Raw genomic sequence first — 17,926 nt, forward strand, 5'->3', positions numbered from 1 at the left:
CCCCTAAAAAATTTAACAGGCCAAGATAGTTGAGAGGGGTAAAGTGAAAATTCGCAGTGTGAAAGGAAAGTTTGAAACGAAAAAAAATAAAAATAAAGGGGACGACATGTCTTCCCACCTCTTTAGTATATATAGTATTAATATTAATACGAAACTGCCCAGAAACATACAAACCGAACACATCGAGCTAAACTATATACAACTGAAACAAAACAAATAAATAAAGGAATTAATTAAGTTAAAATATATGCAAAAATGTTAATGTTTTTATTAGCGAAAAGTGAAATATAATAAATAAGAGATACTTTTCCATTAAAAAAATGAATATCACAAAAAAGCCACAAACGTTACACAAAGCAAACAAACTTAAGAATAACAACAAAACACAACAAGCAATCTATAAAAATTAAAACCAACAACCCAAAAAACCTATAAAGATGTTAATGTTGATTCAATAATAAAGATGGTAATTATCATCTAACTATGTTTTTAAATAATGATGATGATAGTAAATGGTCAAAAAATTGAATATTGACATTGATGGTTTCATATTTATGGTTTTTAATCATTGATTTGAATGATGATGTTATAAGTAGTTGATGGCGAATTATGCAACTACGGAATATGAACGCGTGAGTGGTTTAATTCCCCCGAGTGATCTCAAACTGATGTTAAAAAAAACATTTTATTTAAATATATACAATTAATTTGAATTTCAACTATTGATATGGAACAAACTCAATTATCTATTTTTCTTGTATATATAAAAACAAAAAAAAATCAATTTTTTATTTTTATAAAATATATTATTATTATTATTATTATTGTTGTTGTTGTTATTTTTTTATTCATTATTATTATATTATTATTCCTTAGTAATTATTAATTCTGTGAAAATAAAGGGAGAATTTGTCAAAATGCCCTCATTTCTAATAGTATTTAACAAAATATCCTCAAAAAATCGTAAGTGAAAAAATGTCTACTGAACACGCATCATGCGTGTAACTTGGTGATTATGTGTGTTTACGAGTAATGACCGAGACAGAGATTTTTCTCGTGAACACGCACCACAGACCAAGCACCACACACCAGTGCGTAGTTTGCGGTGCTTGTTTGGTCAGAATTTTAAATTATCATATCTTTTGACTCGTAGCTCCATCTCGAGTAAAAAGACTATTAAAAAACGGTGACTAAATCGAAGTTACAAATCAAAAGATACAACAAATCAAAGATATGACAGTTTGGCTCCAAGCATCACGCACCGTGCGTGGTGCGAGTTTGCAAGAAAAAATCATTGTTTTAGTGAATATCTCAGTAACACGCATCACGCACGGGCTTGCACGCATCATGCGTGGTGCGTGATGCGTGTCAGGGAATATTTTTGCAATCACGATTTTTTTAGGGTTATATTGTTAAACACTCTCAAAAATAGGTGCATTTCGACAAATATCTTTATCGGAATGGAAATGATGGGTTAGTTACAAATAAGCATTTCCAGTGAGGCCCAATCCAAACATATGGGCTTTAAATGGGTTTGTATATAATCTTAAAACTCCTTTAAAGCGTCCATTATTAGGGTTTCAGCTTCAATACTTGTCTCTGCCGTTTTCATCAGTCTCCAAAATGGTAAGCTCCCTCATCTTCTTACCGTTCAATTAATTGTTTCTGTGTCGCATCTTCTGATTTTGATTAATTACCTGGAAAAAATCGTTTATCGTTACGTGCTGTTACTGAATAATCGACGATAACATTTCGGTAGTGATTTCTGATTATCATCATAATTATAATTATATCGAACTGCTTGAATAACAGCGTCTAATTGATTTTTGAAACTTGATCTTTTGATTGTTCTGCTCTCATTTCTTCAGTTTGGTTAAAGGTAGATTTTAATTATATGTAGTTTAATTAGTTGTATTCATCTACTCAGATAGTTGCTATCTAGGTTAAAAAGGTACAAGGTTTGTCTAGCTTTCCTTCAACATTATGAATTAGGGTTTTTATTATTTGTTGCTGTGTTTCTTTCAGTTCATGAATTGATCTGAAATTTAGTGGTATATTACTAGACCTATTGTTACTTCACAAATTTCAAGCCATGTTTACTCCCTATTAGTAGCTGGGTTTGTAATCTTAATACTGTGTGTTGCATTTGTTATTTAGTTCAATTTATTAAGTTTCTGTAACAACTAACTATTGAGGCATTTTACATTTTACTGTTTGTATTTTTACTTTTTCAAAGGTTAGGTTAATTTGTACTTGTTTGTAAGTGGATTTTTAGATATGATTTTTTTTTTAGTATTATAAGGATCTTGTTATTGCAAGAATTTTGCATAATCCATCTACAACTGTTTGTTTTATTGTGTAAGGATAAGGATATTCAATATTGTTATTGTAACTCTGCCTTTTATGTTCTTGTTTCAGCCTAAGCAAATTCACGAGATTAAGGATTTTCTTCTTACGGCAAGAAGGAAGGATGCCCGTTCTGTGAAAATCAAGAGAAGCAAGGATGTTGTTAAGTTCAAGGTTAGGTGCTCAAAATACCTTTACACCTTATGCGTGTTCGATGCTGAGAAGGCCAATAAGTTGAAACAATCTCTTCCCCCAGGTTTGTTTACGATTGCATTATCCATCTATCTGCAAAAGTTTGTATATTTGAGTTTTCTTTTCACATTTATGCACTGTTCTTATTGATTGCTTATGGGACAGGTTTGAGTGTCCAAGATCTTTAGATGCTTGCACTTTGTGGGTAGTTGCACCGCTGTTCTTTCAAGGCTCGATTTTTGCTTTATTAAAAGGATTTTTGTTTGCTCTTTAATTTTCGAATGCTGTTCTATCATTAGTTAAGCTTTGTATGAACTTGTTATCATTTTGGTTATGCGACTTCTTTCTATATCGGTGTTGTGTGAATTGATCAAATAGCTGCATTACCTTTATTATCTAGTAAGGACGGTATTCATAACTGCATTGGGATTGCCTTCAATACATTTTGAAGTATAATTTTTTGGCCCGAATGTTATATGAAATTTAATCATCAAAAGTATAACTTGTAAAGTACACTATGCTCTTAACTTTATCACGTTCAAAAAATGGATAGACCCAATGTTTAGTACAGATTTATATGACTCACATGTAAAAAGCTAGTGTATCAAGGCATCAAGCAACTTAGTATAAACTCTATTAGCCAAACGATATAAATTTGATATACTTTTTGATGCTGCTATTTGTTGTAAACTTGTATGAAAATACAAGAATTATGAATGTTGCACATTATTGATGATGGACCGTGCAACTACAATCTTTTCATAAATCTATAAATATAAATTTCGTGTGTACAATACATTACAAGTATATGATTGAATCTGTATTGGTGTTTTAACATTACCACAAACTGAACATCTGACAAATGATCATTTTCGACACAAAATTGAAGAAAATTTCCTCCTTTCTACAATCTCCTGTGTGTTCTGATGAAGTTTGTTGTGTTCATCGCCACAACCGTCGAACAAATATAAGCCCCACCTGTGCACAACGCCGTAGCTAGCAACAAAAGAGCCTTCCATTGTCTACCATTTAACAAAATTGCAAACGTCCCCGATAAAGCAGCAACAACAGAAAAACCTTTTTTCCACGCCTCAAAATTTTTCACTACACTTCTACATTCTTTACAATGAACCACGTGTCTAAAATACCTATTAGCAGGGTTCGGAGCATATTTTGTATCGATACCACCCTTTGCAGGCGACGAAGCGGCAATATTAGCCACAAAACCAGCAGGAGCATGTTCTACAACAGCCGCCTCGTTCGGCATCGAAATCGTACTATGCCCGAAATGATACGGCATCCCGTGGCCCGCTTTATCCATCCATTTTCGATACTCGGATACCCATGTGTCCGATGATCTCAAATTTATATAAAGCTCCTTTGTGGGCACTTTTTCTTTCATCAAAATCTCGTTTTGAGACGATAAAAACCCCATATCTTGTTCGAAAACTTTCCCAGCGTTTTGATGGAAATACCATTCGGGGAACAAGTTTGCTAGTGGTGATCGTTTTGTGCTTCCGAATCGAACGATTAGCATTGACTTTCCTTGACCTGTCGGTCTACATAAGAAAAGGCCGGAAAAGTAGTTTGTCACCCCGTCTTTATCAACAATCTCACGGTTGTTTTGTAGATTACAAGGTGCTTCGAATCTTAAAAAGTTTGGTGTTGAGTTGTCAGATTCCCGGCCCCACCAACCAGCAAACCCTCGATCGGTTCTTTCGGTGACTTCGAAACGAAGTGGTTGTGCGTCTTCCCTTTTGGCACTCCAATCTGTTCTATCGTGTGAGATCGGGACATGAGCGGGGTCCATTAAGTTTTCGAGAAGAATAGAATGATCATAAGGAAGCTCATGAGTGGTTGAAAAATCTTTAAAGCCGGGTCGGGCAAAGTTTTCAAACCATGGGATTTTGCTTGGATTTGGTGGTGTTTTATGTGACATCCATATCCAAACAACACCTTGAGAGTCCTTAACCTCATATGTTTTGGTACAAGCTGATTTAGGTATTTTTGCATCTGCAGGAAGCTGAATGCATGTACAATATAATGCAATTGTGATTAATAACATAACATACCATTAACATTTAACATAACATATGAAGAGAAAACACTAATTAAATGAAGAAAACAAAATCAGCTTGTCAGTTGTAATAAAACGCGACGCAGGATATCGTATTTTAACTGTAATTTTTTTTTTTGAACGACGATTTTTTGGATCATATATTTCAACAACCCTCATCATTTGCACGTAACACACACGTTCGGGCGGAAACCCGAACCCGATCGACGGTACCCAGGGAACACATCCATTCGGGATGTGGTCCGGGTAGAGGTCCGGTAAAACCTCCCTATAGGGTCAATATATACCACCATTATTAGTGTTCAATTGGTTTAAAGAAAATCATGTCATCCTTAAGGATCGAACCCATGACCTCTCCCTATCCCATGACACAAAGTACATGGGGAGAACCGTTGGACTATGACCGCAAGTTCAGTATTTTAACTGTAAATTAAAAAAACGAACCTGAGGAATCTTGACGCATTTGCCCGCACCTTCAAACTGCCAGCCATGGTACAAACATTCTAGTCGTCCGTCAACCAACTGGCCCTCAGAAAGTTTAGCTAGCCTAAATCAGTAGCATTCATAATCAACATTCAAGTGCTTGCAGAATAATATACCTGGCATTCAAATTCTACTAAATATAGCACATTTTATTCTATTTGATTGAAGTTCAGCCTGCATTTTTTTAGACTTGTGGCCTGCATTCATAACGATTTCAACTAAAGTATGCAGCGTTGATAAGTGCCTACATTCCTATTTAAATTTCTCTTAAAAGACATGTACTACCACATATCGACATTTTTTTTTTTTTTTTTTTGTCCCGGTGTGAAATTCAGTATAAAAATCCGGTTATGTAACAACTGAGTGTCTGAAAATGCATCAAAGATTACCTACAATTGTGTCTTATGTATCCAAATTGAAAAGTTTCTAGTGCACATATGACCTCTTTATAACTTATGCGAACATCACAATGTCAAATGATACATGTTACAATATACATATAACAGTTACAATTAAAAGTTTGACACAAACCATGAAAAAGTATAGAATCGAATTCATTCAATGCAATTTTAGATATAGTTGATCCAATTTTAAAATATTTTAACACATTATATAACTCTTTTAATGAAATGAATGAATATGAATATGGATATTATATTAGTGATCATACAAGATAGCTATATAAGGAGCCTACAACTAATCAATCTTGAAGTCATTAAGTTTGAAGAGAGGTACAAGTTATCAAAATAGTATATGAATTTCAACAAAATACAATTAGTAACACGCATTTATATACAAATTAGATCATGAGATACAATTAAAGTTAATTGTTTACAAATATTACCTGTGAGGGCATCGATCTTCATAACAATGAAGCTCGCCATTACCATCACGATACAAGACAACTTGTTTATCAAAAACAGTCAAACCTAAAGGTGCATCTTCAGGTATGTTTTTAGCTAAATACAATGGATACCATTCTTCTGTCCAATCATAATCCACCACATCAACTCTCCCTTTTTCTTCACCAACAAGAACATCATCATCTTTGCTACTTTCACTACTACTGATCTCAAGTGGGGCCACTGCAGCACACTTGAATGTCCAATAACTTATAAGTGGTTTCTTGGAATGTTTTGGTTTCAGGGTGATTGAAGGTGTTTTGTAGTTGTCAAAATATGAAGTTTTGTTACAGAGAAATGGGTGGTGGATTAAGAGAGCCATTTGTGTTTGTGTTCAATGATGTTTGGGAAGAAAAAAGGGAAAGACAGAAGGAAGCTTCTTGTGTTGGAGCACCATTTTTGGCCACACGTTAAAGGAGTACATCGTTTTTACTTTTATTGTCTTTTTTCTTTTTTTTATTTATTATTTCTATTTCTATTTCTATTTCATTTTTTGATTAGCGTTGTACTAGAAGGGAATTGGGCGTCTCACTTTGAAAGATTTATGTGGACTTCAATCCCACTCCAATAGTCGACTTGTGCACTAAGTCTCGGGCTAATGCTTTGGGTGAAAGAGGTATTGATTGCATCTTTACTGGATATGCTGAGCATTCCAAAACTTATAGGTTTTATGTGATAGAACCAAATGATTCTATTTCAATTAACACCGTTATAGAATCAAGAGATGCAATATTTGATGAATCCCGTTTTACATCAATACCTAGACCAAGGGACGTGATTTATCATTAAAATGAGACTACACAAGGAGTTAACTTGGAAGAAATTCCAAGTGAGTCACTAGAACCTCGGAGGGGTACTAGAACTAGGACACCCAAGTTGTATGGTTCTGATTTTCAACTTTACTTAGTTGAAGGATCGAGAGATTGTGTTAAATCACAATTTTCTTACTGTTATAGTATAGATGATCCTAGAACCTTTGATGAGGCTATGAAATCTCGTGACGTTGCTTTTTGGAAAGAAGCAATTGAAGAAGAGATAAGTTCTATTTTTGTAAGACCCAAATATTTATTGTACATAGAGTATTTATGGTGTACATAAAGCGTGTGAAGCGAGGAACAAATTGGAAGCTGGCAGGCTGTTCTGACCTTTGTACGCGCCGCGCAAGGCCAGGTGTGCGCGCCGCGCACCTCACCTGCGACAGATTTCCTGTTTTGTTTTAATTAGAGTTAAATGAGGGGCTTTTGTGCCTTTTCATTTGGGGACGGATTTGTAGCCTTATTATCAGACTTGGAGTCAATTTTGGATCATATTCACATCCATACAAACACTCTCATCCATTCTTAGAGAGAGAGAGGGATTTCTAGAGAGAGATTTGGAGATTTAGGGAAGAAGGAGCTCGAATCGATCAAAAGCTCGAGTGTTAAAGTTATTTATCTCGCTCCTAGCTACGTTGTGGTAGTATTGGTAAGTTCTAACTCCGAGTTTTCATAGTTTGATTAGTGTTCATAATTGGGGTTTTGAATTGTGTGTTCTTGAGTAAACCCACTAGTTGATAATTGGGTGATTGAGCTAGTAAATGGTGTTCGTGGATTTTGGGTTGGATGATGGAATTGATTAGTTGATAATCATGTTCAGGTATTATTATCACTAGTTAACTTAGGTTATAAGTGATTAGTTGTGTAAGCTTGCAAAATTGGTGTTTTGACTTGAGACTAGGTCAAAATGGGTTTTGTGTCAAATAATGCAAGTAATGTGTTTTGATGATGAAATATTGAGTAAAATGTGGTGATAGAACATAATCACTAGTTGATTGTGATTATGGGTGTTTTGGGCGAGATTTGACTTAGTCAAATTGGAGGTAAGGGCTAATGGGTCGAAATTGCACTAAGTGTCACTTAGGTTGGTTTGTAAATCCACCCTAATTGTGTTGTTTGTGTTGTAATAATAGAATAGGTACTTTTCATTGACGTGTTGCGGATTATTCGGTCGCATTCATAAGGCGTTAAGGTGAGTGGAATAATTATACATGTGTGTATGTAATGTATTTACTTGTACGAAATGCGATGTGGGTTTTAAGTTCGGGTATGCGATACCACATCGTGTTGACTTATGATATGGGTTTAAAGTTCGGGCGTTCGATACCATATCATTGTGTGCGTGTGTGTGGGTGTAATGTGGGTTTAAAGTTTGGGCGATCGATACCACATTGTACTTTTCATGTAATAAGGGTTTAAAGTTCGAGCGTCGATACCTTATTATCATAAGTAATGCGTGGGATACGGGTTTTAAGTTCGGGCGTTCGATACCATATCCTCATGTGTGTGTGTGGCGTGAAATGTGGGTTTTAAGTTCGGGCGATCGATACCACATTGAGCGTAACGGGTGGTCATAAGTTCGGGCGTCGATACCACTCAAGGCACTAGTGATGCATACTAGTGGCGTCTGTGTAACAACCCAACCCGTTAACCAACCAATAACGCAGGAAAAAAAAATATTTTGCTGGTACAGCACCTGGCGCGGCGCGCCAAAGTGGCCTGTCCGGAAAGTCTTTAAACGCGAAAATGTTTGACCACTTCCCGACGTATTTAGACAAAACGCTTTTAACCATACATTAATATATGTAGAACTAACACGTTCCATTAATAAAATTAGTTTTACGAAGACCGGGCCCACATTGGCCGTTTTACGACTTTCGTACGAAAATACAAGTTTTCAACCACATGACTATTAACACAAAATAAAGCCGAGCATGGCGATTGGGGATACGCTACCCCATCCTAATCAATCCAAAAGCAAGCCTTCTAAAGCAACTACGCGAGTCCACTAGTCCCCGCTTACCCGAGCCTCCGCATCCATGCAATCTATAAAAAGTCGACAACGAGAGGGTAAGCTAACGCTTAGTGAATGATAACATACTACATACATATATATGTATAAAATGGACACGCCACACAAATATCAAATACCGCATACCGAAACATCCAAGCATAAAGCACTATACTAAGCATACCGTACGATCTCTAAGCAACGAGCTAAAGATACAACAACAATATAAGTTCACCAACGACGATGTGAACAACGCCAAATAGCTACACCCGGAGGGTTAGCTACAACACAACAATACATTAATATATAACAATATAAACGAACAAGGTTAACACCTTAACCCAATACCGAGAACCAAATACCACAATGAAGATTGGCCGAACTACACGAGCCTTAGTAATCCGAAACCACACGAGATTACTATCTTCACAACATCGAGGTTGGCCGAACTACACGAGCCTTAGTAATCCGAAACCACACGAGATTACTACCTCAATAAGATGACCGAACTACACGAGTCACCATGAATCCGAACTACACGAGATTCATTTCCACAATTCAATAAGATGACCGAAACCACACGCGTCATCGTGAATCCGAATACACACGCGATTCACTTCTCAATATTATACCCTTCGTCATTGGGGTTATATCAACCACATCACAACCACGTGTGATAATGTACACGCGAACGCGTACTTCGCCAAAGATGGTCAACCAAAACGCACAACCGTGCCAATTGGACTCATACAAAAGTCCATCAAATCCATCTATATGTGAAGTGAGCTCTATAGCCGAGAATCACTTCACCCGACCCGCACCCATCCTACACATACATATGCACATAGGATATTATCACTCACCTTGAAGTCTTGAAGAATGCTTCCAAGTAATCCGCAACTCGCCAATGGAAAGTACCTATTCCATTATCACAATTACAACAATACATTTAGAGTGGATTTACAAATCAACCCAATTCGTCACTTAGTGCAATTTCGACCCAAATGCACTTCCAAGCACAAACCTTGCCCAAAACTAACCAATAATCACTAACACAAGTGAGAATAGTCCTAATACGCCAATTAAACCCGAACTCAAGTGTTAAACACGTGTCATACCCATTTTGACACTAAAACCCTAGTTTTGACCCATAAAGGTCAAAATCTCATTCTTTACAAGTTTTGACACCAAAACACATTTAACTCGGTTTTATACTTCAACTTAATCCATTTTAAGTTTATAAACCTCATTAAATCGCCAATTGGGTCACAATCACCACCAAACCCTAATTTGACCCAAAGTCAAAGTTAGTCAACAAAATAACCTTAAATGGGTTTCAATACTTCCATAATCACTAACTTAAGTGATTAAACCCAATTTCAAGCTCTCAACATGGCCAATTAGTTCACCAACCCACAATCCACCAACCATTAACAATAAACCCGATTACTAGCATCACAAAACCCATTTCATCATCTAAAAGGGTTTTACAACAAACTAACTCAAAACCCTAACTTGAATAACAAATCCAATAAATGAAATTCGGAGTTTGAGCTTACCAATACTATCACCGCGTAGCCAAGAACGAGAGGAACAACTTTAGAACCCGAGCTTTTGATCCAAACGGCCTCCTTCTTCTCCAAAACCCCAAATCTCTCTCTAGAATCTCTCTCTCTCTCTCTCTAGATAGTTGGGAGTGATGAATGGATGTGAAAATGATCCAAAACTGATCCAAACCAGCTAATATGGCTCACAAATCCGGCCCCAAGTGAAATTACCCAAATAACCTTCATTTAAACCAATTAAAACAAAGGATTCTGTCAGCGCCAAAAGGCGCGGCGCGCCCAAACCCGCGCGGCGCGCGATCCTACTGAAACAGTTTCTTTTGCATTTTAATTTATATACAATAAAACCCACACCCTTGAACACCATAATACTCAAGTAAGTAAGATAATTATTCGGGTCTTACAACTCTCCCCCACTTAAACTCGATCACGTCCTCGTGATCCTCGTCACTTAACCAAACGGACCACACTCCACGGTCCTCAAACATACGTCCCAATCCGACTTTCCTAGGCAACTCTTCCCAATGAATCACCTCTAACAACCAAAATCGTCACACGCGATTTAACAAATCACAATCCGAGCACTAAAACCATGCTCAATCCCTCACATCGGGAAACTCAACCAATCTCGAACCGAGATATCAACCCTCTAGCGTAACATTACCAAGTACAATGCTAAAAGCAACCAAGTTTAAATCCTAAAGTCAACAATCCGAAACGATGAAGACCGAACCAAACGAACCCTTACGGATTACACCAATCACTAAACATCCATTGTAGTGCGCAATACGACCAATACGCAACTATCGTAACATCATAATCCAACGGTTAGAAACCGGTAGCGCCCAAGCGACTATGGCGACGCTAATCCCATGGTGTACAAAATCGACGATCTTCACACCCGTAACAACACGTGAGCGAAACACGGCTATCGCATCACTAATCACACAACACACGAAGGCTGGCCGAAAACACACTCGCCTTAGTGAATCCGAACTACACGCGACTCACTACCTTCACCACAACAACAATCGGGAATGGCCGAACTACACGCGCCATAGTGAATCCGAACTACACGAGAGTCACTATCCCGGAGGAATGACCGAACTACACGAGTCAATTGTGAATCTGAACTACACGAGATTCACTCCTCAATACAATGACCGAAACCACACGAGTCATTCGTGAATCCGAACTACACGAGATTCATTTCCACAACATCGAGGTTGGCCGAACTACACGAGCCTTAGTAATCCGAAACCACACGAGATTACTACCTCAATAAGATGACCGAACTACACGAGTCACCATGAATCCGAACTACACGAGATTCATTCCAATAAGATGACCGAACTACACACGTCATCGTGAATCCGAAAACACACGCGATCCACAATCTCAACACAGGAATGGTACTCGCATTTCCCACCGGTACTCGCATTTCCCGATAGTGTTACACCATACCGACATAACACTACTCCCTTGATGAAGTCAGCGGACCCCGACGGTCATGCTCCACCAATCACAACACCGGATGAAGTCAGCGGACCCGAAGATCATGCTTCACCGATATAACACCACGCTCATGATGAAGTCAGCGGACCCCGAAAGTCATGCTCCACCAATCACGTATTCTCATGATGAAGTCAGCGGACCCTAAAGATCATGCTTCATCAAACAACCATACCATAATCGAGCAAGAACCACCTATACCAAACATAGGTACCAAACAATAATTCTCCACAAGAGAACCCGACACACACCTCCCTTAACCGGAGGATTTCACCTTGCTCGCCAAACACGTCCATTATCTCTCAACGAGATTTACCACGTTACCACCTCGGTGATGATTCAAATCCAAACCATAAGTACAATTTATCCGAAATTGTACTCTACCACAAATCGACCCAACCAGGTCTCGACAACATTTTCCGGATCTACCAATAGCATCATCCGAAATCTCACACTAAAACTTCCTCGTACGGGAGTGTAACTCCCCCACTTAGAACCACGTTCCATATCCACAACTCGTACAACCGCACAATGCTACCACAGGGAGACTTTACCAACAATTGGGCTCACACGACCCATTACCACATCTTGCTCCAACCTTGAGCACACGAAGGATTTTAACCAACCCTTAAACACATTGTACGAAAAGTGTACCGCAACACAATCGGAGTCGAACACCACGCTAGTAGGTATAAAAGAGGCACCTAATGTCGCGTCATAAAGACTCCATTACCAACGCACATCGAGATTTAAAACACTCGATCTCAAGGGTTCCAACCAACCGACGAACCTCATGATTCGTCACTTCAACATCAAAGCGAACACGCGCTTAACAACCAAACACCAAAACCATTTTCGTGGCTTGGTAGAAGCGTTTCCCAAATACTAAGGAATGCTTGGTTGCACCAAGTCTTACGCCCTTCGCCCGTCAATCAAACATCAACATAGGGTACTTCCATTAGGAACGTCACCCATAGCATAACATGCACAACAAAGGCACGCAACTCAAACTCAAACGGCATTTAATAAATAATCAAAAGACATATTTATCAAAATTAAACGTACCTTAACGTCTCATGGCCGCACCCGTCCCCGCTAACTTGGAACATTCCGACTTACGATGTCCTTCTTTTTGGCAATTGAAGCACACCATACCATCACCCTTTGGTACCGAACATTCCCAAGACTTGTGACCCCTCACGCCACAATTGTAACATCTAGCCGCACTAGAATCCGACATACCCGTTCGCGTACCACCCGTGCTCACACTCGGACCCTTAGCCCTCTTACTCGGAGCACCATATGAAACGACCCTTCGCTCACTTGAAGGTTCACCCTTTTTCGATCATGAATACGACTCGAAACCTCTAGCCAAGTCGAATAATTCCGAAAACGATTTCGCTTGACCCCGGCTAATTTTACTTTTCAAGTCATCATTCAAGGTCCGATAAAAATCTCACATCAACAAACGATCATTCCCCAAATACTCCGGACAAAAACGAGCCTTCGCCATAAAGGTCGTCTTGAGAGTACTCAAATCCATAGATCCTTGTCGCAAATTTCGCAATTCGTTACGCAATTCCCACAAATCGGCCGAAGTCCGGAACTCCTCGAAGAATTCCTCCTTAAAGTCGTCCCACGATAAAGCCATAAACGTCTCGCCACCGACAAGATCAATCTTACCATCCAACCAATCCCTTGCCCTACCCCGCAACAAACTCGTAGCGAGTCTCGTCTTTCTCTCGGGAGGGCAATCAATAGTACGGAAACACCCTTCGACGTCCGAAATCCAAGTTGTGCTTACCAAAGGATCCGGCTTTCCGTCATACATCGGGGGTTTAGTCCTCATGAAGCTCTTAAGATAACGCTCCATTTCACCACTACTTTGAAGTTCGGAATACCTCCTTTCCATTCTTTCTTCTAACGCACCCATTTGCTCCGCAACGGCGGCCGCAACCCTAGCGTTAAACTCCACGTCATTCGCCTCGGTCTCGTTTCGCGTCGTCATTCTAAAGAATGCAAAACGATTAGTCCACGAACGTGTAAAACCGTACGCACGACACAGCCCCATCTTGCTAAACACTCATCGTGCATCACTTGTTAGACACGATTTGCACCCGTAATAAGGTTTGCAAGTTCTTATTACGCACACATGCCGCATCGACTCGTTAGTACAACGACCGTCTCGCTCGATGATATACACAATCACAACCAAAATTCTACGCGGTACAAACACACGCGAGAATTATTATCACCACACAACAACATATTAATAATATCCGCATTACTAATATAAACGTTAGTCAACCTATAGCCAAGGCACTAACCAAACCCATTCCGACCCGTAATCCTACAAGTCCCGCAACAAATTAAGCACACACAAAAGTCTAAGTCTAGGCACCTATCTCAAGTCACCTAAATCCCTTAGACCATGCTCTGATACCACTTGTAACAACCCAACCCGTTAACCAACTAATAACGCAGAAAAAAAAATATTTTGCTGGTACAGCACCTGGCGCGGAGCGCCATATGGCCGCGCGGCGCGCCAAAGTGGCCTGTCCGGAAAGTCTTTAAACGCGAAAATGTTTGACCACTTCCCGACGTATTTAGACAAAACGCTTTTAACCATACATTAATATATGTAGAACTAACACGTTCCATTAATAAAATTAGTTTTACGAAGACCGGGCCCACATTGGCCGTTTTACGACTTTCGTACGAAAATACAAGTTTTCAACCACATGACTATTAACACAAAATAAAGCCGAGCATGGCGATTGGGGATACGCTACCCCATCCTAATCAATCCAAAAGCAAGCCTTCTAAAGCAACTACGCGAGTCCACTAGTCCCCGCTTACCCGAGCCTCCGCATCCATGCAATCTATAAAAAGTCAACAACGAGAGGGTAAGCTAACGCTTAGTGAATGATAACATACTACATACATATATATGTATAAAATGGACACGCCACACAAATATCAAATACCGCATACCGAAACATCCAAGCATAAAGCACTATACTAAGCATACCGTACGATCTCTAAGCAACGAGCTAAAGATACAACAACAATATAAGTTCACCAACGACGATGTGAACAACGCCAAATAGCTACACCCGGAGGGTTAGCTACAACACAACAATACATTAATATATAACAATATAAACGAACAAGGTTAACACCTTAACCCAATACCGAGAACCAAATACCACAATGAAGATTGGCCGAACTACACGAGCCTTAGTAATCCGAAACCACACGAGATTACTATCTTCACAACATCGAGGTTGGCCGAACTACACGAGCCTTAGTAATCCGAAACCACACGAGATTACTACCTCAATAAGATGACCGAACTACACGAGTCACCATGAATTCGAACTACACGAGATTCATTTCCACAATACAATAAGATGACCGAAACCACACGCGTCATCGTGAATCCGAATACACACGCGATTCACTTCTCAATATTATACCCTTCGTCATTGGGGTTATATCAACCACATCACAACCACGTGTGATAATGTACACGCGAACGCGTACTTCGCCAAAGATGGTCAACCAAAACGCACAACCGTGCCAATTGGACTCATACAAAAGTCCATCAAATCCATCTATATGTGAAGTGAGCTCTATAGCCGAGAATCACTTCACCCGACCCGCACCCATCCTACACATACATATGCACATAGGATATTATCACTCACCTTGAAGTCTTGAAGAATGCTTCCAAGTAATCCGCAACTCGCCAATGGAAAGTACCTATTCCATTATCACAATTACAACAATACATTTAGAGTGGATTTACAAATCAACCCAATTCGTCACTTAGTGCAATTTCGACCCAAATGCACTTCCAAGCACAAACCGTGCCCAAAACTAACCAATAATCACTAACACAAGTGAGAATAGTCCTAATACGCCAATTAAACCCGAACTCAAGTGTTAAACACGTGTCATACCCATTTTGACACTAAAACCCTAGTTTTGACCCATAAAGGTCAAAATCTCATTCTTTACAAGTTTTGACACCAAAACACATTTAACTCGGTTTTACACTTCAACTTAATCCATTTTAAGTTTATAAACCTCATTAAATCGCCAATTGGGTCACAATCACCACCAAACCCTAATTTGACCCAAAGTCAAAGTTAGTCAACAAAATAACCTTAAATGGGTTTCAATACTTCCATAATCACTAACTTAAGTGATTAAACCCAATTTCAAGCTCTCAACATGGCCAATTAGTTCACCAACCCACAATCCACCAACCATTAACAATAAACCCGATTACTAGCATCACAAAACCCATTTCATCATCTAAAAGGGTTTTACAACAAACTAACTCAAAACCCTAACTTGAATAAAAAATCAAATAAATGAAATTCGGAGTTTGAGCTTACCAATACTATCACCGCGTAGCCAAGAACGAGAGGAACAACTTTAGAACCCGAGCTTTTGATCCAAACGGCCTCCTTCTTCTCCAAAACCCCAAATCTCTCTCTAGAATCTCTCTCTCTCTCTCTCTAGATAGTTGGGAGTGATGAATGGATGTGAAAATGATCCAAAACTGATCCAAACCAGCTAATATGGCTCACAAATCCGGCCTCAAGTGAAATTACCCAAATACCCTTCATTTAAACCAATTAAAACAAAGGATTCTGTCAGCGCCAAATGGCGCGGCGCGCCCCAAACCCGCGCGGCGCGCGATCCTACTGAAACAGTTTCTTTTGCATTTTAATTTATATACAATAAAACCCACACCCTTGAACACCATAATACTCAAGTAAGTAAGATAATTATTCGGGTCTTACAGTCTGCGTGGCTAACGGTTCATTAGCGAGAATCGTTCCCTTTGTATTTTGGTTAACCATGGTTATGTGTTGTAGTGTGGCATATTGTATTATTCGTGTTATATGCTATTGTTGTGCTAGCTTGTATTGTCGGAGATTTAGCTTTATACTTGAGACGGTATGCTAATTGAATTGCTAGCGTGTATGAGGTAATTGTGTAAGCGATTGCAAGTAAGTAGATTATATATGTATATGTATAATTATTGCATTCACTAAGCGTTAGCTTACCCTCTCGTTGTTTAAATTTTTATAGATTTGTGTGGAGGCGGTGGCTCGGGTAAGCGTGGGGTCTAGTGGACTTGCATAGTTTGCTTTAGAAGACGTGCTTTTGGATTGATAGGATTGGGTAGCGTATCCCCAATCACCATGCTCGGTCTTTATTTTGTGTTAAAATCATGTGGTCGAAAATTGTATTTTGTGCGAAATTCGTAAAACGGACCGATGTGGGCCCGGTGTCATAAAGCTTGTTTTATTATGAAAACTTGTGAGTTTTACTTATTATAAGGTGTTGTGAAAACCGTTTCGTCTAAAAGTGTCGGGAAGTGGGAGATCTTTAAACCAAAATTGAAAAGTTCGGACAGAACCTGATCAGCCTTGTGCGCGCCGCGCACAGAAGGGGCTACGCGCCGCGCACCCCTCTGTTGTATAAAAAAAATAAAAAAAAATTTCTGCGTGTTCGGTTGGATAACGGGTTGGGTCGTTACAATTTTGGAGAATAATACTTGGGTATTAACAGATTTACCACCGAGATGCAAACCTTTAGGAAACAAGTGGATCTTCAAGAAAAAGATGAAAGTCGATGGCATTGATAAGTTTAAAGCTATATTGGTTATTCAAGGCTTTAAACAAAAGGAGGGTATTGATTATTTCAATACATATGCTCCTGTTGCTCGTATCACTACTATTAGATTGTTAATAGCACTTGCTGCTACGTATGATCTAGTGATTCATCAAATGGATGTCAAAACAGCATTCTTGAATGGTGATTTAGAAGAGAAAGTGTATATGAGACAACCATAAGGGTTTGTTATGCCAAGTCAAGAGCATAAGGTGTGCAAGTTGATTAAATCATTGTACGGGCTGAAACAAGCTCCCAAGCAGTGGCATCAGAAGTTTGATGATATGGTGTTGTTTAATGGTTTTGTACTAAATCAATCTGACAAATGT

General features: G+C 39.0%; 2 protein-coding genes across 2 annotated transcripts; one reads left to right on the plus strand and one right to left on the minus strand.

The window, feature by feature from the left end:
* The first annotated feature begins 1,535 nt into the window (after positions 1-1,535).
* Positions 1,536-2,887, plus strand: LOC139848388 (large ribosomal subunit protein eL38z/eL38y). Its single transcript, XM_071838123.1, has 3 exons — positions 1,536-1,626; positions 2,419-2,602; positions 2,704-2,887. The coding sequence occupies exons 1-3, from the start codon at positions 1,624-1,626 to the stop codon at positions 2,724-2,726; spliced, it is 210 nt and encodes a 69-aa protein (XP_071694224.1). The 5' UTR covers positions 1,536-1,623; the 3' UTR covers positions 2,727-2,887.
* Positions 2,888-3,274: 387 nt separating this feature from the next.
* On the minus strand, positions 3,275-6,394 carry LOC139847047 (protein TIC 55, chloroplastic). Its single transcript, XM_071836644.1, has 3 exons — positions 5,943-6,394; positions 5,060-5,162; positions 3,275-4,561 (listed from the first exon to the last, which is right to left on the minus strand). The coding sequence occupies exons 1-3, from the start codon at positions 6,320-6,322 to the stop codon at positions 3,443-3,445; spliced, it is 1,602 nt and encodes a 533-aa protein (XP_071692745.1). The 5' UTR covers positions 6,323-6,394; the 3' UTR covers positions 3,275-3,442.
* Positions 6,395-17,926: the final 11,532 nt, after the last annotated feature.

Source organism: Rutidosis leptorrhynchoides, chromosome 5, assembly GCF_046630445.1.
Source record: "Rutidosis leptorrhynchoides isolate AG116_Rl617_1_P2 chromosome 5, CSIRO_AGI_Rlap_v1, whole genome shotgun sequence".
NCBI lineage: Eukaryota > Viridiplantae > Streptophyta > Magnoliopsida > Asterales > Asteraceae > Rutidosis > Rutidosis leptorrhynchoides.

Bases quoted from the DNA above. Each gene is read 5' to 3' on its own strand.
- LOC139848388 (XM_071838123.1), top strand. The intron at 2,603-2,703 runs GTTTGTTTACGA...CTTATGGGACAG, and splicing joins GAAACAATCTCTTCCCCCAG to GTTTGAGTGTCCAAGATCTT.
- LOC139847047 (XM_071836644.1), bottom strand. From the start codon at position 6,322: ATGGCTCTCTTAATCCACCACCCATTTCTCTGTAACAAAACTTCATAT. The intron at 5,163-5,942 runs GTAATATTTGTA...CTACTGATTTAG, and splicing joins GAAGATCGATGCCCTCACAG to GCTAGCTAAACTTTCTGAGG. The intron at 4,562-5,059 runs GTTCGTTTTTTT...ACATGCATTCAG, and splicing joins AATGCGTCAAGATTCCTCAG to CTTCCTGCAGATGCAAAAAT.